At 37.3% G+C, this 23,753-nt stretch overlaps 2 protein-coding genes across 2 annotated transcripts in view; both read right to left on the bottom strand.

Moving 5' to 3' along the window:
* LOC134755915 (nuclear speckle splicing regulatory protein 1) overlaps positions 1–23,753 on the bottom strand; it is a 283,664-nt gene that overhangs the window by 102,260 nt on the left and 157,651 nt on the right. The window lies entirely within an intron of this gene.
* LOC134755919 (large ribosomal subunit protein eL13) lies at positions 1,735–22,829 on the bottom strand. Its single transcript, XM_063692605.1, has 4 exons — positions 22,538–22,829; positions 17,201–17,350; positions 8,315–8,467; positions 1,735–1,874 (listed from the first exon to the last, which is right to left on the bottom strand). The coding sequence occupies exons 1-4, from the start codon at positions 22,778–22,780 to the stop codon at positions 1,755–1,757; spliced, it is 666 nt and encodes a 221-aa protein (XP_063548675.1). The 5' UTR covers positions 22,781–22,829; the 3' UTR covers positions 1,735–1,754.

Below are 23,753 nucleotides of genomic sequence, written 5' to 3'. Positions count from 1 at the left end.
GCTCAAATTGAATAATTGCTATAAGACTTTCTCCAGGCGCTATTCTTACTCTAGCTGGGGTTACTAAGTCCACGCAGACGAAGTCGCGGGCAAAAGCTAGTAGAGTAATATATCCATACTAATATTATAAATGCGAAAGTCTGTCTGTCTGTGTGTTACCTCTTCACGCTTAAACCGCTGAACCGATTTAGTTGAAATTTGGTATTCAGATAGTTTGAGTCCCGGGGAAGGACATAGGATACTTTTTATCCCAGAACTCACCCCTCAAGGTCGTGAAAAGGGGGGTGGAAATTTGTATGGGGAATCAATAACCGCTCAACCGATTTAGATGAAACTTGGTATGGGGATAGTTTGAAACATTATTTTTTTTGTATGGAAACAATTTTTTTTTTCCAAAACAAAAAAAGTATGTGGTATCATACGAAAGGGCTTTTTGAGGCGATTCTAAAAATATATCACATCATTACATTTCGGGCATTTTTTTAAATAAAAACAAAAAGAATTTTCGAAACATACCAAGTTTGGGCTCCTCCAGACACGATATGGCTGATTTTTTTTTGTACAATATACCAAAAATGATACGTGATATCCTCATGTCTAACCCCAAGAAAGCAATTTTGAAAATAATATCAACATTTTTTTTTTTTAATTTTTCAATTTTACAAAGTGACAGTTCTACTTCAATACCTATTTCACGAGACTTATGGAACTATACTGCAGATACGGTACATATTAATCATAAAATGATACGTAATATCCATATATCCAACGGGAAATACCTCTTTAACCCTTTAACTGCGCCTTTTCATCAGTTGGTATAATTTGTTTAGTTATTGACACAAAATATCAAGGTTGTATCCTCCAGCTACGATATACCTAACTGATTTTTTTTTGTACAATATACCACAAATGATACGTACCTAATATCTTGATATCGAACCCCAAGAAAGCATGTTTGAAAATAATATCATTAACATTTATTTTTTTTATTTTACCTAGTATATCAAGTCCAAATGAACGTTATTTCATATTTATCAAGTGTGAGTCGGACTCGGGTTCCGTACATTACACAATTTTTAACAATGTATTTTTTATGTGAAACCTGAGTGAAATGTCTAAAAAATCCGTAGGGGTCGGATCAAAAACTAAGTTATTAAGTTCGACTCATGCTTGACTGCACATTTCTAATAAGTTTTCCTGTGATCTATAGGTAAAGAAAATAGACCGGGATCTCAGTGAAGTTCCGTTTGCAAAAATTGCGGACCGCATGAGTCCGATGACTTACTTGCAAGGGTCGTGATCCGAAGGCCGAGACCGAACTGTTTTCAGTTTTACGAAATACCAGATTATAGTTAACAATATTTCGCTCGTCCATAAATAAAAGGCACCCGGCAAAATTTAGGCACTTGCGCGGGCAGTAAATACATACATATATTACAAGCGCCTACATTGTGTGCCGCGAAATGTACCGAGCGATATATTGCAAGGCATTTGCAGATAACCAAAATATATAAAAAGATATCGGCAGATACCGTAAGATACGGCATCTGCCGTATTATTATCTTTCCGTCTGTGAATACTACGGCCTTTGGATCAGTATGCCTCGTGCAATTCAGGTATTTAAACAAGATACGGTACCGAATGGTATAATTGGCTATGAAGCCAAGTAAAAATGGACCAAGGAATGATTGGGAAATTTGGGAACAACACTATAGAAAGGAAACAAAGTATCTATTTCGATTTTATGTATTAAATCACTTCTTTGCCTTAGGGTCTTTAACAGCAGTCGGCGCCTTAGTCACGTCATCAGGGTTTTCAGCGGCGTCCTTCAGCCTCTTGGCGCGGATACCCACCAGGGCGGCGATGGAGCGAGCCTGAAATATAAATACCATTATAACAGTTTTCCAATAAAACAAAAATTGGAACATGTTATTGTTATCATTTCTCAAAGTAATAGACTGAATGGAATTGGTTTTTATATTTTTATAACAGGACTTTTGTCATTTCTCCAAGGTTTAGATTTACTTGGTTAATAAAATAGTACTTTCGACATGAACGTTTACATATAATTCATACAATTTTTTTTACTGAGTTTCATATAGAGAGTGCGGAAAGAGAAGAGTCGTAGAATGTATTGGATCCCATACATTTCACGACTCTTCTCTTTCAGCACAGACTAAAAAGAAACTATTTTTTCCCCTCACTAGCTCGGAAAGTTGTCGTTTATCCTTCAATACAAGCGGGGAAAAACGCGTTTTATCCACTAGTGGGGAAAGTAATTTGACCTTGGATGGAGCGTGTTTAAGTAGCTTGACAGATAACAAAACGTAGAACGCTCATGATAATGGTTCGTTCGATATTAATTATCATTAAATAAATGGTTTGAGAATCTAATAAAAAATACCAAATTTAGCTTTATTTAATGATTTTAAGTCATAAACCTTAAAATTCCATAAGAAACGTTAGATTTTTTATAATGATGTTAAATATAATTCTGAACGCACAAGTTGAGTCGATGCAATTTCAAAACGCATCGTTGACATTTCATACGTCAGAACAGAAATGTCAACATTGTCAACAAAATTTTTACTGTTCTTCTCACCGACTCACGTAAAAATCAGAATTTCTAGTGTTTTCTGTTATAATATCGTAAAAAAATTAGTGATTCCAGTGATGAAGATGATCTGTTCGCCTGTGGATGTTGCACTTTCCTCGCTAGTGAGGGGAAAAGTTTTGTGTTACACACGGGTGCAAATGTATTTTACTTCTCGTGTGTTGAAACACTCGCTACGCTCATGTTTCAATTCCACACTCGCGGGTAAAATACAACTTTGCACCCTTATATAACAAATAACTATTAATATTCTACCTGCCAGTCCGATTTCCTATTATAAATAAAATGTAGTATTTTCTATAAAAAAGGGACCTTATTGTCGATGGCGCCTACGCCATTATAAATGATGCTCCGAAATAAATATGCGCCATCGACAATAAGGTCCCTTTTCATAGAAAATTCCCCAAATGTTGGTCATTTTGACAAAATTGTAAGTTAGTTTAGTTTTAATTTGTTTAGTGTAGTCGTAATATGTAGTTTTAAAGTTTTTTTTTTGAATGCTTAGGTATGTAATTTGTTTTTTTACCTCAGCAGCTCGAATAAGCCTACTTTCGTCACTCCCTGGAGTGAGGAAAGTGCGACTTTCCGCGCTCAACACAAAGTAGCTTTTTAATTTAGTGAAGGCCATGAACTGCCACTTCATACTTTTATTACATTTTTTTATGGTATGGTATGGTATGGTTTTGTATGGTATGGTATGGTATGGTTTGGTTTGGTTTGGTATGGTATGGTATGGTATAGTATTATATTACTGTTTATTCTGTGTAATTCGATATACATTTTAAACTAATATGTTCTCACTACTGAGGTGAAAAATTATGTGTGCAACACGAGAGCAAAGTTATTTTACATCTCGTATTTTTGAGTCCCTCGCTACGCTCAAGATTCTACCTTAGAATCACTCGCTTCGCTCGTGATTCAATTATAGAATTTTTCGCTTTCTCGGGACTCAAAATAAACACTCGCATGAAAAATCAACTTTCCTCTCTTGTTGCACAAATAACGAATGTATGTTAATACATATTAGTTTTTATAATAGGTACTTTTATTTTTTAATTACTTTAAGAGCACAACACTAAACTATAAATAAACTTAAAGTAAAGGCTTTATAAATAAAAAACGTCCCCCAAGTCATTGCCGATGGGCAGTGTGCCCAGAAGGCTGGCCGCATTGCCACGTTGGATTGCAATGCTTATCCTTTGAGCAAAATACTGGTCAGCCCTCTGGTCACCTGTGGCGTCTATAAGGCGCGTCGCTAGGTCCTTGTGAAGCCGACGTAGATATGACCGATTTAGGCGGCCAAAAGTCGATTTTGCAAAAATCAACATATTGATAAAAAAATACCACGGAGGTAGTCTATAGACCCAGGCATATTATATGACCCTCCCCACTACTTATCATCAAACCTGAACCGCATAACAGGCAGTCGAACTCTATCGCTCAGCGCGCAAGTTTCTGTTCTCGACGCTCCAAAATATTGCAAGTTTTCCCAAGTGTTTATAATTGTTTTTTCTGACGTTTTCATAAAGTTTTTTTGATGGATTCCAGTTATTCAGGTAAGAATTTATATATCTCAATAATTTTATACTACATTTTTGACATTTATCATATATTTTGAGCTCGTTAAATATGACCCTTCACAAAATGTTGTTTTTTCATAGATTTTGATTTTCAATGGTATTTTTGTTATACTTCAGGGTGCGTCCCTGTCTTGTATTGTATATGCCTGAACAGATTACTTAGTCGTCTTTATGGTGTCTCAGAAATTAGCCGCCACTAGCCGCCCCTATGTGGTCTTAGAGGCTTTCAAAGATAACCTATGGAAAAAAAAATATTTTCGCAAATGTAAAAAAAAAAATTGTTAATTTAGTTTTATCTTTTTACAGGTGAACCCAGTGCTTCGGGGAGAAAAGTCTCGAAAATATATTTTTGAGCAAATACAAGAGCAAAATTTGCCAAGTTTAAGTGAAAAGTGCGATTATTATGAAAATTATCTTGTGCTTACCTACGGAACATCGGAAGAGCTCAAAAAATATATAAAACATGAATTTTCTTATGTGAAATCACAAATAAAACAAAGGTGGTTGAAAGCAAACAAAACAATAGATAAGTTTTTAAAATTGAATGAGTCTTGGTTGGAAGCAAAGATTGATATAACTCCGTAATAGATGGATAGTCTAAGGAAAAAAACGTGCCTCGAAAATCACGAAAATTTGATTCTCGATCAGATGGCGCCACTAGTTTTGGCCTACACTCGTATAGAGGACGTTGACTGTTTCGTTTGTTATTTATAATTTTAACGCATACCAGTGAAAGAACATGGGTCAAAATCATATAAAAATAATTAATGCAAATAAAAAAATCATTTATCCATATTTAAATACATGTTATCGTATTTTTATAAAGATTTATTTTTGTGTGCAGTGAATTTACTGGGGTTACAAAATTTACTATAACAGTACCGCTCTAGTATAAGTTACTTTATGGTTGGAAGGAACTTTTGAGATTCCAGTGGCATCCTCTAACACGTCAGGACGACCGTGTAAATCCTTTGGGGAATTAAGTGAGCGAAGCAAGAGAAGGAAAACCGAAAAAATTCGAGCTGCCCTACGCCCTACCTGATGAAATTATTGTTCATGCAGCACAATCGGTTCTTCAAACTAGTGGCAAAAGAGATGCCTCAAAAGTGCTTAAGGATAATTTACTAATACTCCAGAATGTGCTAGTAAATACAAAAGATCATCCAGCGTTAATGAAATAATCGCTCCACTGACACCACAAGAAGCTCTACAAATGTATGTAGATGCTGACCTCAGCAGGCATCAATACGAAATAATAAGGTCAACAAACAAAAAACACTTCCCCTGTTATGATCTTTTGCTGAAAGCAAAACAAGAATGCTACACGCCAAAAGAATCCCTACGGGTAACAGCTACCTGCGCAGAAACTAATCTACAATCCCTGATGGATTTGACCGCCACTCGCTTATCAATGTTTTTGGAAGAAGTGCTGATAACGCTTAATGACCACGAGAGAAAGTCATTAAAGTTAATTTGTAAATGGGGTTGTGATGGGTCTCAACAATCGAAATTCAAGCAACAATTTGATAATGAGAGTGATTCTGATGGAAATATATTTATGAGTTCTTTTGTGCCTTTACAGATCGTTTGCGAAGAAGAAGGCAAAAAAGTGGTTTGGAATAATCCGACACCGTCTTCGACACGATTTTGTCGTCCAATCAGATTTCGTTACGTAAAAGAATCAACAGATGTTACAAAAGAAGAAATTGATTATGTGCAGAATTCTGCTGCGCACCTAAATGATTCTAAAGTGACCTTGCATGAAAATGAATTTTTGTTTGGGTATATTTTTAAAATAACCATGGTTGACGGAAAGGTCTGTAATGCTGCACCAGATACAAAATCCACGAGCAAGTGTTATATATGTGGTGCTAATCAAACGAAGGATTTTAATGATCTCAACAAGAAAAATGAGGAGAGTCCGGAAGCTTTGGATTTTCAGTCTTACATGCTAGAATCCGTTTTATGGAAAGCATCCTGCATTTAGCGTACAGATTACCTACAAAGAAATACAGACAGAGAAAAACACAAGAAGAAAAACTTATGGAAGAAGAGAGAAAAAAGGATATCCAAGAGAGATTCAAAACTGAGACAGGATTGCTGATTGATATGCCGAAGGCTAACTTTGGCAACACCAGTAGGAGATTTTTTGATAATCCGGAATTGGCGGCTGATATCACAAAAGTCAGCTACGACTTGATTTTTAGGCTAAAAGTTATTTTAGAGGTAATATCTAGTGGTCATAGAATAAATATTGCTAAATTCGACGAATACGCTTATGATACAGCAACATTATATAAGAATTTGTATGGGGAATGGCATCCTATGACTCCAACCATGCATAAAATTTTGATCCATGGGGACGCGTAATAGAAAACGCTCTATTACCCATTGGCCAGTTGTCGGAAGAAGCAGCAGAAGCCCGAAATAAACATTTTAGGGCATACCGCCAAAATTTTGCAAGGAAATTTTCAAGAGAACAATGTAATTTTGACGTTTTTACTAGACTTTTACTAACATCCGATCCACTCATCAGCAGTATGAGACCAAAAAAGCAATCGCCTTGCAACAAAGCCTTTCTTCCTGAGACAATCGAGCTTTTGTTGCCTGCCGAACCATATATACCAGAACATGAAAGAAGCATTGAAAGTGAAGTGAGTGATGTATAAAGTGAAAGTGAAGTGATATTTAGTTATTTTTATTGTAGTGTAGTGTAGATTTGTGTGTATTTTAATTTTGTATTAAATAAATTTAAAATGTTTTTTTTCATAATTTTCTTTATATTTTTTTTATATATTTTTTTTTGTTTTTAATTGACAGAATACAATTGATTTTAGTATAAAACAACGTTTTTACATTTTTTATCCCATTTTGTACCGAATTATACCCTAAAATCATTTTGGCCGCCTAAATCGGTCATATCTACGTCTGTGCGCGCGCGCTTGGTTCCCACGGCCCCAGCGTTTCGACCCCAAACGCCTCAAAAATGTAACTACTGCAGACGGTGGCGTATTTGCGGCGTTTGATGTCTTCGGCTGCGGACGTGGCACGACGCTGGTGCCCGGAAGGTGGGACGGCGCGAGGGTGTGAACGCACGTGACATCCTAAACTAGAGGCCGTCCCAACCTCCGAAGCTCCAGTCATACCGTCGGGCCTCTTGCCATCGTCCCTTGCCAAACCGACGGGCTTGAGAAAGGCCGGAACTTTGACACTGACAAAGGCCCTTCGGATGACATCGTTGATGCTGGCGTGTCGAGGTATGCGGCCGGAGCTTCTGCCGCAAGAAAGTCCATGATGTCCATGGCTGACCACCATGGCACCACAGCGCCAACAATGGGCAAACGCAAACAGGTCGCCAGTCCAAATGTGGAATTGTCTATTAGGGAGCCTATGGATGGTGAGGGTAGAGCTTGCAACCACAAACCCGACTCCCACTCTGAAGTGACAAGAAGACGAGCTCGATCTGCCGTATCAGTTGACGTATCAACAAGAGCAGGTAGAGTAGCCTGGGACCAGGACCTTTCTTCGAAACGTATGTTGAGGACTGGTGCCACAGTGTCCTCAGCAAATCTAGTTTTAGGAGTAGACTGGGATGCTTCCAGGTGGCTGTAGCGGAGAACTTGGGTAGGTGAATTTGGGTACAAAAAGGCAGTGTTGAATGATGGAATAGGCGGTATGCATATTGATTTTTAAAAGACGTTCCGAAAGAGATCTGAAATTTTGAATTTTGTCATTGACATATTCGTTGAAGGATTGGTCTAAAATAGGGCAGCCGAGGAGGTGACGCTCAGTTTCGCTGGTATTTCTAATTCCGGGGGCTATCAAAGCAAAGTCATCCACTATACTTTGGCAGTCAGGACATTAGTTTGTTGTGTGAGCAGCATTTCATAAAATATAAGCATGCATAAAGCATACAATACAAAGATGCATGTTAGCCTAATGTGTCATAAAGTCCTTGTAGAAGTACCTTCATATTTCATTTCAATACACTACAAAAACATTACTTATTAGGCCTGATTTTCAAGGCCCCTTTGCAAAGGCGACGCAAGGGGTCCTTGGACTCCTTGAAGCATACTTTGCGCAAGGCCGTTTGTCATAGGGTGGTGTGGCTGGTACTTACGCCGCGGAGGTATTGGTAAGCCTTGAAGTTCTTCTCCTCCTCGGTGATGGCGCGCGCGACGGACTTGGGAGCTGGCTGCTGTACTGGCATCAGAGGGCCGCGCAGTTGAGTCGCCAGCTTGCGCTCCTCCTCGTTGGCTTCACCCTTCAGGACCTGGTTCAAATAACATCACACACAGGATTACTCATGAGAAGACTTGCATTCGTTTTTCATACCACCAAACAAGGACAACTCATTCATACAAAACTGGAGTCTTAATCATAATAATTACGTACACTTTAAGAGAAGCCCAGAATATAATGGAATAAAAATATACAATGCTTTAAATAACGACATCACAGAATGCAGTAATTTAGATAAATTTAAACAGAATTTAAAATCATTTTTAATCAGTAGACCTTTCTATTCCTTAACGGAATTTTTCGAAAAAATATACGAATGAATATAATAATTTATCGTCATGGCTGTTTCATTTATGTTAATTGTAATTTTGAACTTTTTATTATTTATATGTTTCACAATGTGTCGATTATTAATGTATAATATATAATATATTAATTTGTGATTTGTAATAAGTTTAAATGTATACCTATTAGTTAGCTAAGAAGATAGGCTAATTATAATTTTAGTGTAAGATTAATATTTTGCATGCCTATTGTGGCGTAATATGCACTCATGAATTTGTACCACACTGACATGACCAATATTGTATCTGTGTATATTAGCAAAATAAATAAATTGAAATTGAAAATTGAAATCAGAATATCAGATGTTTAAGCAGTTTGATGTGTGATGTTACCAACGCATATATTTTCTTTCATTTTCACTAGTCAGTTCCTGAAAATGGTCATACCCTCATGGTACTTATATTCTATTATATATTTTAACTAGCGACCCGCCCCGGCTTCGCACAGGTAGTTCAACAAATTTACACAAACCTTTACAAATTATACATATATAAACCTTCCTCTTGAATCACTCTATCTATTAAAAAAAACCGCATCAAAATCCGTTATATAGTTTCAAAGATCTAAGCATACATAGGAACAGACGGACAGACAGCAGAAAGCGACTATGTTTTATACTATGTAGTTATTAGGTACGGTAGCAACAGAACTTGTGCAATTGGCCTGATGACAAATTTTGTAATCCCTTTTAATATTGTCGGTACACTTGTATTGGTTCCGAAAAACACAATATTTCATCTATAGTCATAAGTTTTAACATAAATAATTTCATTCTTTTATACTTAGCTACCTTAAACCTCGCGCGAAAATGACGTCACAAACGGATGCGAGCCGTTTGTGACGTCACGGTTTAGTTGATGGTAGCCTGGTATATGGATGGTATAGAAAGGATTGTTGAATTGTTGCAAAAGTGACCGCTCTCCGGTGGCGCTAGTTAGGCTCTGGGACATGAGTATAACATGAACCATATAAGGCAACAAATAACCCGACCAAATAACGTAGGTTGTTTTTGGTAGTATTTCGGTGTATGGTGGCGCCGCCTTATTACTGTTTTTTGATGGACACTTTTCATATATAGAGATTTGGCTCCTTTATATAGTCTCCATGGCCTGGTAGTCACACGGCGGACACGCCATACATAAAAAACCGGCCAAGTGCGAGTTGGACTCGCGCACGAAGGGTTCCGTACCATTACAAAAAAACCCCAAAAAAAATCACGTTGTATGGAAGTCAAACATCAACATCAAACATTTATTCAGCAAATAGGCCACAGGGGCACTCTTAGATGTCAATTGTTACAAACAATAAAATTAACCCAAAATTACAAAAAACAATTACATAAATATAAATGTCAAATTACACAAAAAAAAACTAATAAAAAATATACAAACAACAGAAGTACTAAAATTGTTTAGAGATGTAAAAGTCTCTAGGTGTCAAGAGATAAAATGTAGGTATATAATAATAAAAAAGATCATCAAATTATCCAGAGATGTAATGGGTCTCCAAGACTTGAATTGTTATATAAAATAAAAAGACAAGATATTAAATCAGACAAACAGACAAGAACCGAATGAAGTGCCTCACGTAAAATGAAGCCCGTGTAAACTTAGACAGACCGGTCTCCAAAAACAGCACCCGTTCACGAGTATGACGCGTATCTCAGCCATCGTCTCCCTCAACCTTCATTCGGGAAAGTGGCGACCCGATCAACGACGCCACCGTAAGCAATAACTTTTAAGTGAGCATGACATGTTCAAGTTGCCGGGCTGTATTAATATATATAAAGTAAATTAATTCAGTGAGATACAACATTTGTGCTCGTATGTTACATTAAAGACGGCATAGCGCCACATAATCACAACATAATTCGTAAGAAGTATGCCTACCTATAAATAACTAAATTACAAATTTAAATTGACATAAGAGATGTAAAGGTCTCTACCTGTCAGAATCATTATAAATATAGGTATTATTACATATAAAATAAATTTAAAACAAAATAAAATCTTAGAGGTGTATAAGGTCTCTAAGTGTCCAAAACTAAAATTAACTAAAACAATAATCAAGCGAGAGCATGATGGTCTCTTGAGTCAGTTCTACTGGACACTAGTATGGTTATATCACAGATAAAAAAGACTAAAACAAAAACAAATATTGCTTACATTTGTATCATACTATCAAGATCAAGCTACTGTCTTAAAGGGATCCTTATCGTCTATAATAGTACATTATGATACAAGTGTGCTAAGTTGGTGATTACACACGAGGCGATATTGTGCGCGCGAGCTGTAAGCGAGCGCGCAATAAGAAAGCCGATATGTGTAATGACCAATGCACACGCGTTTCTTACGACGTTTTTCAACACACTTGCGAGAAAAAAAAGAAATTCATATTAACAAAGATAGATATAACTCCGTAATAGATGGATACAGTCTAAGGAAAAAACGTGCCTCGAAAATCAAGAAAATTTGATTCTCGTTCAGAGGGCGCTACTAGTTTTGGTCTACAGTCGTATAGATGGCGTTGACGGTTTCGTTTGTTATTTAACAATTTTAACGTATATCAGTGAAAGAACATAGGTCAAAATCATAAAAATAATTAATGCAAATAAAATAAATCATTTATCTATATTTAAATACATTCTATCGTATTTTTATAAATCTTCATTTTTAGTTTTAAAGTGTGTCGACAGATGGCAGTGAATTTACTGGGGTTACAAAATTTACTACGACAGTACCGCTCTAGTATAAGTTACTCTATGATATTAATCAAATTTTAATAGTTAAAACAGTTAGTATTGTGTGTTGCATCTGTCATACTGCCGGCCGCCCCTCGCCCCGGCCGCGGGCGGCGCGGCGGGCAGGCCGGCCGGGCCGCGCACCGCGCAGGCGGTCGGGCGCGCCGGTGCCCGCCAGTCCGACCAATTAAAGAAGGCTCCCTTTCCATGCATATTATTAGCAATCAGTTACCTTCTTAACTCAGTCGGATAATATAATGAAAAAGCACGAGTGGAATAATACACTGAAAGAGCACGCGTGTTTAATATTTAGGATTATGAGCCAAAAATCGGTTGAATAAAAACGTCGTTTTGAGCAAGTGTTGAAAAATCTTTTACAGAGTACGCTTTACTTGACAAACAGCGCTTAACATGTGACTTAAATTTGTTATGAGGCAAATTTACTATGTCTGCGGGCAGTTTGTTATAAAAACGTGTACAGTTCCCGACGAAAGACCACAGAATAACTAATAGTACAGACGTACTAACCTTACGGAGGCGGTAGGCGGGCACAGCAAGTTTATGTTTGTTTCTAGTGTTATAGTTATGGATATCACTGTTAGGCTTAAATTCGTGGATGTTTTTCCGAACATACATAATATTCTCAAGTATGTATTGAGATGCAACGGTAAGAATGTTAAACTCTTTGAATCTCTCTCTTAAGGATACTCGAGCGCCCAGTCCATAGATGGAACGAACAGCTCGTTTTTGCAGCACAAATATTGTCTGAATGTCTGCCGCTTTTCCCCACAAAATAGAATTCCATACGACATAACACTATGGAAGTAACTAAAGTATACCAGCCTGGCCGTCTCTACGTTTATTAGCTGTCTGATTCTCCTCACTGCATAGGCTGCTGAACTAAGTTTGCCGGCTAGAGTGGATATATGTGCATGCCATTGCAGTTTTGAGTCTAAAGTGACTCCCAGGAAAACAGTTCGATCTTCAAATTCCAGCGTATCACCTTTTATTTTAATCTTGCTGTTCAAATTCAAAATGTTTTATTTGCAAATATAGGTAGTACATACAGTGATGGTAATCTTACAATAAGTGGTGTCTCTATATTTGACCATCAGGCATGCAAAAAACAGTTAAGTCTTAAGTCTAAATTAAAAAATTGTGTAAAAATAAACTGAACAGAAATCAGTATCAAAGAATTAATGACAACAGTTACTATTAAGAAGACTAGTTTTATAATATTAAATACCCGGATGTCAAACAATTAGAATTTATATAGTAAAACTAAGAATACAAATGTCGCAAAGTCAAATAATGAAACTAAAATAAAATAGAAATTAAATATTCAAATAATCCGAGACACAATAGTAGCATTTATCTGTTAAGAATGTCATCAATGCTCGTTTGAATTCAATTGTATTATTTCTAATTGTGTCGGGTAGTTTATTATAAATTTTGCTTCCCAAACAAATCACACTCTTTAGTTTAAGGGCAGTATTAGCTGGTTCTGTGTGTAAATCGATTTTTACTCTTTTATTTCGTAAATGCGTTGCTTTTTTAAAAAGTGTGGGATTTGTTTTAACAAAGACAGCAATTTCATAAATAAAGTGCGAAGGTAGAGTAAGCACTTTTAGTCTTTTGAAATGTGGGGCGCAGCTATCGAGTGTTTTTAAGCCACATATTGCTCTTATGCATCTTTTTTGGGCTTTAAAGACTAATTCTCTGTTAGTAGAGTTGCCCCAAAAGATAATTCCATACCTCAAAGAAGACATAACATAACCATGATACGCAGCCATAACCGCATCCCTACTGACTATCTTTGCAAGTCTAGATAGTGCATATGAGAATATATTTAGTTTTCTACAAACTTCTTCGGTATGCGGCTTCCAGGTTAATTGACTGTCTATTTTAATACCTAAGAATTTAGTTGAGTTCACAGTTTCTATCTCAGTTCCTAGGTATTCACATTTAATTGGAAGAGGAATTTTCCGTTGATAAAAGTGCATAATTTTTGTTTTGTTGATATTGATTAATAAATTATTATAAGCAAGCCATTCAATAATATTGCATAATGTCATATTAATTTCAGATTCATAATTATTATCATTATCACATTCAACAATTACAGTGCTATCATCAGCGAATAAGACCATTGGATATTTTACATGTTTAGGGAGATCATTAATATAGATTAGAAATAAAAGGGGCCCTAGAACACTCCCTTGAGGGACTCCGTAGACTATTTTGCGTCTATTGGACACGAAAGATCTTTCCTTTTTAGTTTTTGGACATATGTGGACAATTTCAGTTACCTGTTCTCGGTCACTAAGGTATGATTTGAGCAGATCAAGAACATTGCCACGTACACCGTAAGAGACCAATTTTTTGCTAGTAATTTATGGTCAACGTGGTCATTGGTCAAACGCCTTCGTCATATCCATATAAATTGCACAAATACGTTTTCGCTTGTCTATAGATTCGATTACAGGCTTTACTAAATCAAAAATGGCCATGTTAATTGTTTTTTGCTTTCGGAATCCTTTTTGTTCTTTAACCAGTAAATTATATTTTTCAAAGTATGAGTAAAGGGCTTTAGATATTACATTTTCAAAGACCTTCGAAAAAATTGAAACAAGAGCAATTGGCCTGTAATTTTTGGCATCATATCTGTGTGTCCTTGCTTATAGACTGGTGTTATTTACCTGCTTGACGTTAGGTAGCGTAAACTTGATGCATTTGGTTTTCTTGGCGTTCAAAAGCAAATTGTTTGCCTTAAACCAGTTTACTATGGTGGATAGCGCGTCATTAATGCTCTCGAAGCTGTTTTCCTTTCTGTCCACTTTAAATATAAGGGAAGTGTCATCTGCAAATAATACTATATCATGTCTATCTTGTACAACTTTTGGTAAGTCATTAATGTATACCAAAAACAGGAAGGGACTAAGAATTGAACCTTGAGGCACACCGAGGGCTACCGGAGACCCTGCCAATTGAGTTCCATTGATAACTACTCGCTGAGTTCTATCCGAAAGGTACGATGACACTAGGTCAAGGGCACTAGGTTTTATCCCATAGCGGCTTAATTTTATCTTCAAATTTTCGTGATCAACACAATCAAATGCCTTTGACAGATCACAGAAAATTCCAACAGCATCTTGAGCTTTTTCCCAGGCGTCAAAGATGTGTTTTAGAAGTACCGCACCGGCGTCAGTTGTAGATCGACCTGTGGTAAAACCAAATTGATTGCCGTCAAGCAGTTTATTTCTGCTGAAATAAGACAATAGTTGATTCAGAATAAGTTTCTCGATACACTTTGCTTAATGCCGGTAGTATTGAAATTAGCTTAAAGTTCGTGGGATCTGTTCTCGTTCCTGATTTAAACAGCGGGATAATTTTGCTATGTTTCATAATATCTGGAAAAATTCCAGCATCAATGCATCTGTTGAAAATCTCAGCCAAGTATGGTGTAATCGATTCAATAATGGAATGTAATACTTTGACTGACAGGCCCCAAAGATCTTCTGTTTTTTTTTAAATTTAGTGACCTAAAAGTCTTAAGAACAATGTTCGGAGTGACATACGAAAATTGGAAGATTTCTGTACATTCCGCCACATTTGTCTTCAAAATTTCTTCAGCGACGTCTGGCGATGAATGAAGAGACTTTTGTCGTTTCTACCGGTATATTCGAGAAAAACCGCTCAAAATGATCTGCCACTTCACGGTCGGAACATACTAAAGTGTCAGCAATTCGTAGGTTGTAGTGCGGGTCCTTCATTTTATGTTTTCCAGTTTCATTGCTGATTACTTGCCATACAGTTTTAACTTTATCACTAGAATTCAGGATCTTTTTGAACAAGTAAGCGGCTTTAGCGGCGACACACATCATCTTAAAAGATTTAGAAAAATTCTTAACGTACTCCAGAAATTCCGGCCTTTTATCAGTTGCTTTTAAATCATATAAGTCGTAGAGTTGGCGTCGTTTCTCGTGAATAGTCCCACTTAAATATTAATTATATTCTGTTTTTAGTATTTGTTGTTATAGCGGCAATCATCTGTGAAAATTTCAACTGTAGCTATCACGGTTCGGTTCATGAGATACAGCCTGGTGACAGACAGACAGACGGACGGACAGCGGAGTCTTAGTAATAGGGTCCCGTTTTATAGATTCGTCATGTCTGTCTGTCCGTCCGTATGTCACAGCCACTTTTTTCCGAAACTATAAGAGCTATACTGTTGAAACTTGGTAAGTAGATGTATTCTGTGAACCGCATTAAGATTTTCACACAAAATTAGAAAAAAAAACAAAAAAATTTGGGGGTTCCCCATACTTAGAACTGAAACTCAAAAAAATGCCCCCCCCCCCCCCCCCTGTAACTTCTAAAATAAGAGAATGATAAAACTAAAAAAATATATGATGTGCAATCCATGCAAAAATCCACCGAAAATTGGTTTGAACGAGATCTGAAGTCAGAAATAGTTTTTTTTTAATACGTCATAAATCGTAAACCGCAATTTACCTTTCACTTACGTTTCACATAAAAAATACATTGTTTACATTGTGTAATGTACGGAACCCTCGGTGCGCGAGTCCGACTCGCACTTGGCCGGTTTTTACCCTTTGGGTACGGAACCCTAAAAATCAATTGCGTTTCTATGTGTGTACGGCACGTCTGTACACGCGTCATTGTGTAAGTCGCTATTAGGGCGGACTCTCGTGCGGCGCGAGGGGAAGGCGGAGCCGAAGCTCGCAAGAGGCCGGCCCCGGCCGAAGTGACACGACGAGCCGCCGGCCCACTTGAATAACCCGATCTAGCGATTCCCACTCAGGAAATTTCCCCATACAAAATGGGGAACGTTCCCGGGAACGGCACAACTCTAACCCGATCGAATTATGTAAATACACGAAATGTAAAGGTTTTCCTTCCGCTCCAATTGTCAATTTACTAAGGTCGGTTATATGTCTGTACGTAGGTACTTGCCGTACTTGTACTCTCAAAGCGCCATTATTAAATGTAAGTTATCGTTTTCATTTATTTTATAGCACACATTGTTAAGTAGTAAGGTGAAAAACGAACGCGAACGTCCCTAGCGACCTGTGGGTCCTGTGGCGAGTGGCCTGAGTGGCGAAACTTCTCTTTCGTCTGTCGGCAACCAATGAGTGGTCAAAGTGGCAACACCTGCCGTATTTAGATTTGAAATTGAACGCTTTTAAGTATAGTCACGCTCTTCTAGCGCCCAAACATAGGTAACGAGTTAGACAAGGATAGCATACCGTAAAAAACACAAAAACACTTGGTATAAAATTTGTTGTTGGTGAGGACCATTGATTCGGGAGCGACCGCCTAGTCCGAGTTAAGTTTTGATTTAAACATGATTAAGACATGGTTTTGTAAAATAAATTCTATGTTAAATAGGCTATATTCAAATAGCCTATTTAACGCTGATCCTATGCTATGCTATTTAACGCTGATATGTGATTTAATATATGCTTTCAAACATAGAAAAGCTTAAATCGATAATTTAAAAAAAATATCTTAATCTGCACTGACGACCCATCAGGGCCCCGCCACGTGACTGCTTTTGCGAAAATCCGCGGCGCCACGACTACTTTTCGCGTTTTCGCTAGCGCCACTTGAAGGGTTAAGGAAATGCAAATAAATTGCAGCTTAGAGATAGCATACCTTCTTGCCCTTAGGGAACAGGATGAGTCTGGCGCGGTACTCCTTCAGTCGCTGCACATTGATCTGGAGGGACTCTACAGACTTGTTGCGTCTGCGAGGATCAACAGCAATACCAATGGTTCTGGCGAAAGCAGGGTTCAGACCAGATGCCTGAAATAAAATACTGTAATTAAGTTAGATCTTGTAAGATACAGAAGAAAAAAATATGCCATAGAAAAATAAAGTAGTTAATCAAATTTATGATCACTAATTATTGACTAATTCAATCAATCAATGAAATCAGAGGGAAAATAATACTTTAACAGGCATGTCTACAATGGCCGTTTTGTGCGCGAGGAAATTGACCCACATCAAACTAGAATATTAACATTAAAATAGCTAAATAATCTATTTAATAAATCAGAACTGCAGGTAAAATACTTTTCCCTAGAGATATTTCCAATTAGGCTTCAACTAAAGTCTGTTTTTTATTCCGTAGACAAACTAAAATGACATTTCATGTGTTGCTAGTTTCTTACGTCTTATAAATAGTAATGTGCTACAACCAGTACTTGCCGAAAATAAACTATTGGGAGGTACTTATATTTGTTGATGAAGACAAGAGAAAACGCACTGAACTTTATCTAATTAGTAATTTGGGTAGCTTATCCAATCTGCTTTTTATCAATTCCCCATACAAACTTCCAATCACCCCCCCCCCCCCCCCCTTTTCACCCCCTTAAAGGAGGACTTCTGGGATAAAAACTACCCTATGTCCTTCCCTCAAACTATCTCTTACCAAATTTCAACTAAATCGGTTCAGCGGTTTAAGCGTGAAGAGGTAACAGACAGACACACTTTCGCATTTATAATATTATAGTATGGATTTGGAATCTAAAATTAATATAATATTTGTCGGTTATTCACAAACCCAAAGGGTAAAAACGGGACCCTATAACTAAGACTCCGCTGTCTGTCTGTCTGTCACCAGACTGTATCTCATGAACCATAATAGCTAGACATTTAGACAGACAATTTTCACACATGATGTGTTTCTGTTGCCGCTATAACAACAAATACTAAAAAGTACGGAACTCTCGGTGGGCGAGTCCGACTCGCACTTGGCCGGTTTTTTTTAAACTGGTCACATTATTCCTATGTTTGACATTTGTGGTTGTCGTTTTAGTCTACATAATAAAAAAACAGACTATAGAAGCTATTGAGGTTTATATCAAAAGCAAGGTTTCTTGCTGGCCGCTTTACTTACCTACTATGACATTGACGTGTTCTTTTTGTTACTTACTATTTTTCACTGATTGACATGTGAAATAAATTTTCTGGCTTATTATAAAAATTATATTTAATTACGTAAATCATTATTTATGTGCAACCTTAACGCCGGACTCCTTTGCGCTACTCTGCCGTAACCCTAACAATGGTTATGGGCACAGAAACCGGTTGCAAAAAGTGATTAAGTGACGACGATTGTAAAATTTATTACGAAATAAAATGAGCGCACATGTACGTATTGATGCTTTATCCAAGGAGAACTACGACAGTTGGAAGCTGCAAGCAGAAGCCGTTCTCATAAAAAATGACTTGTGGAAATACACGAACGGTAAGGTAACTAAACCAGCCGAAACTCAAGAGGAAGCTGCCGCTTCAGAAAAGTGGTTAACAGAAGACGCCAAAGCAAAATCTAACCTAATATTATGCATTAGTTCATCAGAACTACGCCACGTCAGGGACTGCATTTCATCGAGGGAGGTATGGTTGCGACTAGAGTCTATTTACGCCTCTCGTGGGCCCGCTAGGAAAGCAATGTTATTAAAACGACTATTGTTGCATAAAATTAATGAATCCGGTGATATTCGCGAAGAAATAGGTGACATACCATATGAGAGATGGACCCAGAAACCAGTAAAGATCCACTATCTACGGAAGTTTGGGGAGAAGGTTCATTTTCTGAATAAAAGCCCAAATAAAGACAAATTTGATGCCCGCGGGATACCTGGAGTATTCACAGGCTATCCAAAGACCAATAAAGGCTTCAGAGTATGGGTGCCACAAGAAAGAAAATTTATAATTTCAAGAGACATCAAATTCAATGAAAATGTGCTCATTGAGACCATGTTGTTAAGAGATGAAAAAGACATTCTTGAAATTGAAGCTCTTCTTCCTACAGATGCTGTAAAGGTTCAAGATACAAACAATATAGATGAAAAATACGGAAAAGTCGAAATTGCCCTCTCTAAAGACACAGAACATGTGAACATGCCAATTACGACAAATAATGTGGGAAGAGAACGAGAACTTGAAACTGATGAACAAGATATTATAGGGTCAGATGAGGGTTTGCCACCTGTGGCAGAAACAGTTGAGAGAGAACAGGAATTCAGCCGAAAAGCAGGAATATCGAATGAAGTTCGCAAAGCTGTATTGAAAAGAGGACCTGGTAGGCCAAAACTATTGCACACCGGACAACCAGGACGACCAAGAAAAGTCTACAATTATATTGAAGTAGAAGAATGTAATAGGGAATTTGAGGAAGAGAACACAAATGAAGAATACAGGGAATGCATGATAGATGAAGAGGACGTAGCTGAAGAATACAGAGACTGCATAGAAAACGAAGAGGACGCAACTGAAGAATACAGCGACTGTATTGAGTTTGCAGGTGTAGCAACGGGAATATCTTTAGATAATGCCCTACGTAGTGAAGAACGATTAGAATGGGAGGGCGCTATACTCTCTGAAATAAGAAGTCTCGTGCAAAAAGGAACCTGGACTATCGTAAAAGGCCACCAAATACAAATGTCGTTGGCTGTAAATATGTATTGACCACTAAAGTTAATGTAGATAAAACTAGCAAGAAGAAAGCGAGACTAGTGGCTCAAGGATTTAGTCAACGGTTTGGAGTGGATTACGATAAAACATTTGCACCCGTTGCCAGACTAGAAACAGTACGAGTTATGATGGCCCTTGCTGCAGAGATGGACTTAGAGGTTCATCAATTGGATATAAACACTGCTTATTTGAACGGTTACCTCGAAGAGGAAATTTATATGCGTATTCCTCGATTGTTAAAAGAGTGTTTGCTTAAACTGGTGTATGATAATAATGAAGATCCTATGGTAGTGAAGATCGCGAAAGAAATGCTTCAAAATTTGGAAGCAGGTGGCGACACATGTCTATTACAGAAATCTTTATACGGATTAAAGCAGGCAGGCCGGCAATGGAATAAACGATTTGACAAGAAGTTAAAAGACATGGGATTACTACAAAGCCTCAACGAACCATCTCTTTATATGAGAAAACACGAAGGCGAACATTTATTTGTACTAGTTTTTGTTGACGACGTACTGATCGCATCAGAACATGAAGACCGCATTATACAATTTAAGAATGAGTTGAAAAATGAGTTCGATCTCAAAGACTATGGACAGGTTAAATACTTTTTGGGAATTGACATAAGGAGAGATAACGATGGCATTGTGTTATCGCAAGAAGGCTACGTTAAGACTGTGTTGGAAAAATTCAATTTATCTAATTGCAATATTTGCAGAACTCCCAGCGAGTTATCTATTAGTATGCCCAGCAAGGCAATTGAGGGTGAAGTTAAAGAAAAATGGCCGTACCGCGAACTTATAGGGTCACTTATGTATTTATCGGTAGCGACTAGGCCCGATATTACGAATACTGTGATTAAGCTCGCTCAGTTCGTAAATAATCCCGATTCGAGTCACTGGAAGGCTGCTAAAAGAGTTTTAAGATACCTTAAGGGAACGGCAAACTATGGTCTTGTTTACAGTAAGACCGGTAAGTCAATTCAGGCATACTGTGATGCAGATTGGGGAAGTTGCCCAATAGATAGGAAATCTTATTCCGGGTACTCTTTCATTCTAGGAGGGGCTAGCATTTCTTGGTCTTCTAAAAAGCAGAGGACAGTAGCGACTTCAAGCTGTGAAGCTGAATATGTTAGTCTTGCGGAGGCTCTAAAAGAAGGTCTATATCTCCAAAGTTTACTAACTGAGCTAGGTTTACCAAGGTATGCTGATATCTCTATAAATACCGATAGTCAATCTGCTATGTTTCTTGCCCAAGATCCCGTGTTTCATGGTAGAAGCAAACATATAGATATAAAGTACCATTTCATACGGGGGACTTTAAGAGATAACAAAAGCATAGTTCTGGGACATGTATCCACGGAATCAATGCTGGCAGATGTGTTGACGAAACCACTGCCCAGCATAAAACCCTTTCTCAAACCCTTTTAACGAATAATGTACATTTGGTTAGAATTCGCATTTAATTTTTTTTTTACGTATTACGTTTTATATTATCTTACTAATAATAATAAATTAATATGCCTTTCGTATTTGGCATATGTTAGACAATAAACTTTGCTTTTGAGGAGGTGTATTGAGGTTTATATCAAAAGCAAGGTTTCTTGCTGGCCGCTTTACTTACCTACTATGACATTGACGTGTTCTTTTTGTTACTTACTATTTTTCACTGATTGACATGTGAAATAAATTTTCTGGCTTATTATAAAAATTATATTTAATTACGTAAATCATTATTTATGTGCAACCTTAACGCCGGACTCCTTTGCGCTACTCTGCCGTAACCCTAACAGAAGCTTCTATACTACACCAGCTACACTAACACACAGCAGCTAGCTAAGCTTAGTTTTAACAGCTGCTAAAACTTAGCTTTTAAGTGTATAACACATTGATTAACCTTACCACTAAATTATTAGTATGCTGTTACTTTTACTTAAAATATGATAAAATATCCATACTGCAATAATCTCCTAAGGCTCAAGGTCCTATGTACATTTCCTATGTAGTATTTATTCTGTTTGATGAAATTTAAATCATTCTCAAATCAAACAGTTGCATTTTTGTTTAGTAAAATTTTCAAACAATGAATAATCAAACAAGGGAACAAATCAAATTATTTCAGAAATATTTTTTGATTTACTATTTCAGACTGTTTCAGTTGATAATGAAAAATAAAATCTGATTCCCACACAAAAACCTCCCTGGTTCAAATTTTGGCTGATTTTCTTGTATGGCTGGGCCTTAGGAGGATAAGTAATTTTGCCGCTTCACTACTTCAATGTACCAAACAAAAAAATCGAAACAATAGAATACAACCTAACATTTAGCAGTTTTTAATGTTTACTTTTTTTTTTAATAAACAGTATTACTTACAGTATACAACTAGAGCTAGATTTGAAACAAAAATAATAACCTAAAATCGACATGTCAAGTATGTTAACTTTATTTTTTTATTGCTGTTTATAATTATTCTACAACTTTGTTTAAAAATAAATGCAGATAAAGAACTTACCCTGATCTCCCGGAGGGTGAAGCCGCGGCCAGCGCGGACCTTAGTGTGGTAGCGAACGGTGGGGCAACGCACAACAGGACGCAGAGGCCCCGCCGCGGGTCTTGGTGCAACGGCCTTAGCTTTCTTAATTCTGTTTTGCTTTCTTCGGTGTCTCCTAGCGGGTTGGTTGAACCAAGTCTTCACAAATCTTTGCCAATCTTTGTGGAAGTGCCCATTCGGGATCATATTATTTCCCTTACCCATTTTGGATGACCACTACTTTACCTAGAATAAATAATAACATAAAATATTATGGAAGATTGGCAGTTAGATAGATATTATCTAAGAAACACTAATATTTGGTAAATTCATTATGTGATATATAAGAAAAAAACAGATTTAATTTCTAAAAACTAACCCGGTGGCTACAACAAGTATGGGGAAAAAGACAGTCATACATGACACAATAACAAACGTCAAATCAACATGACATTTCAGAATCTATACTCTATTAACAGTTACCCGTAGTACGGTTCTATGAGGGTTCTATAGACATTTCGACAAATAAATTGCGATTTTCGCACGTTTGCGCTAAAGGTTATATATAAGCCCGCTAAAGACTACGGCCCTCCACAGTCATGCGCGAATCACGGAGCGAAGCCGCGAACGCAAGTGTGGAGCCTAGTTCGCTAATCAGCGAAATCGACCCCACACTCGCGTTCGCGGATTCGCGCCGCTTAGTCTGGAGCGCTTTACAGATAAAATGGAGGTACGGACGCTATAGTTTGTCAAAGGACCGTCTCAGACAGAGAGAATCATACTATCTTTGTCTTACACTAGTACTAGCACTCAAAAGAAAAGGATGAGTATAGTTTTTTTTGTTTTTATTTACTGACAATTTAGTTTGACCAACTAGTAGATTTCGCTGATTACCGAATTAGACTCCACACTCGCGTTCGCGGCTTCGCGCCGTGATTCGCGCATGAGTGTGGAGGACCCTAAAATTGGTGATTGAATTGGAGATCGATGGCAATTACTTATTAAGTTATTACTTCTCCGATCAAATCGGTCGATTTGATCGTCCCGTCTGGACTCCGCTTTAATAAAAAATAACTGCGGGCAACTAAAAAAAAACGCACGGGACTGTTAAAAAAAACGCTTGAGCTATTCCTTGGCTATTCCTACCACATTCGATGAGTTTCTTTCTGGTATAGTCATAATGTCTTTATTAAAAATA

Source organism: Cydia strobilella, chromosome 3 (assembly GCF_947568885.1).
Source record: "Cydia strobilella chromosome 3, ilCydStro3.1, whole genome shotgun sequence".
NCBI classification, from domain to species: domain Eukaryota; kingdom Metazoa; phylum Arthropoda; class Insecta; order Lepidoptera; family Tortricidae; genus Cydia; species Cydia strobilella.
The sequence above is the reverse complement of the archived record's forward strand: the minus strand, read 5'-3'. Positions and strand labels throughout refer to the sequence as shown.

Coding starts and splice junctions, on each gene's coding strand:
- LOC134755919 (XM_063692605.1), bottom strand. CDS start 22,780: ATGGGTAAGGGAAATAATATGATCCCGAATGGGCACTTCCACAAAGAT. Junction 8,468..17,200: donor TGTTCCCTAAGGGCAAGAAG/GTATGCTATCTC, acceptor TATTTGAACCAG/GTCCTGAAGGGTGAAGCCAA. Junction 1,875..8,314: donor CTTACCAATACCTCCGCGGC/GTAAGTACCAGC, acceptor TTTATATTTCAG/GCTCGCTCCATCGCCGCCCT.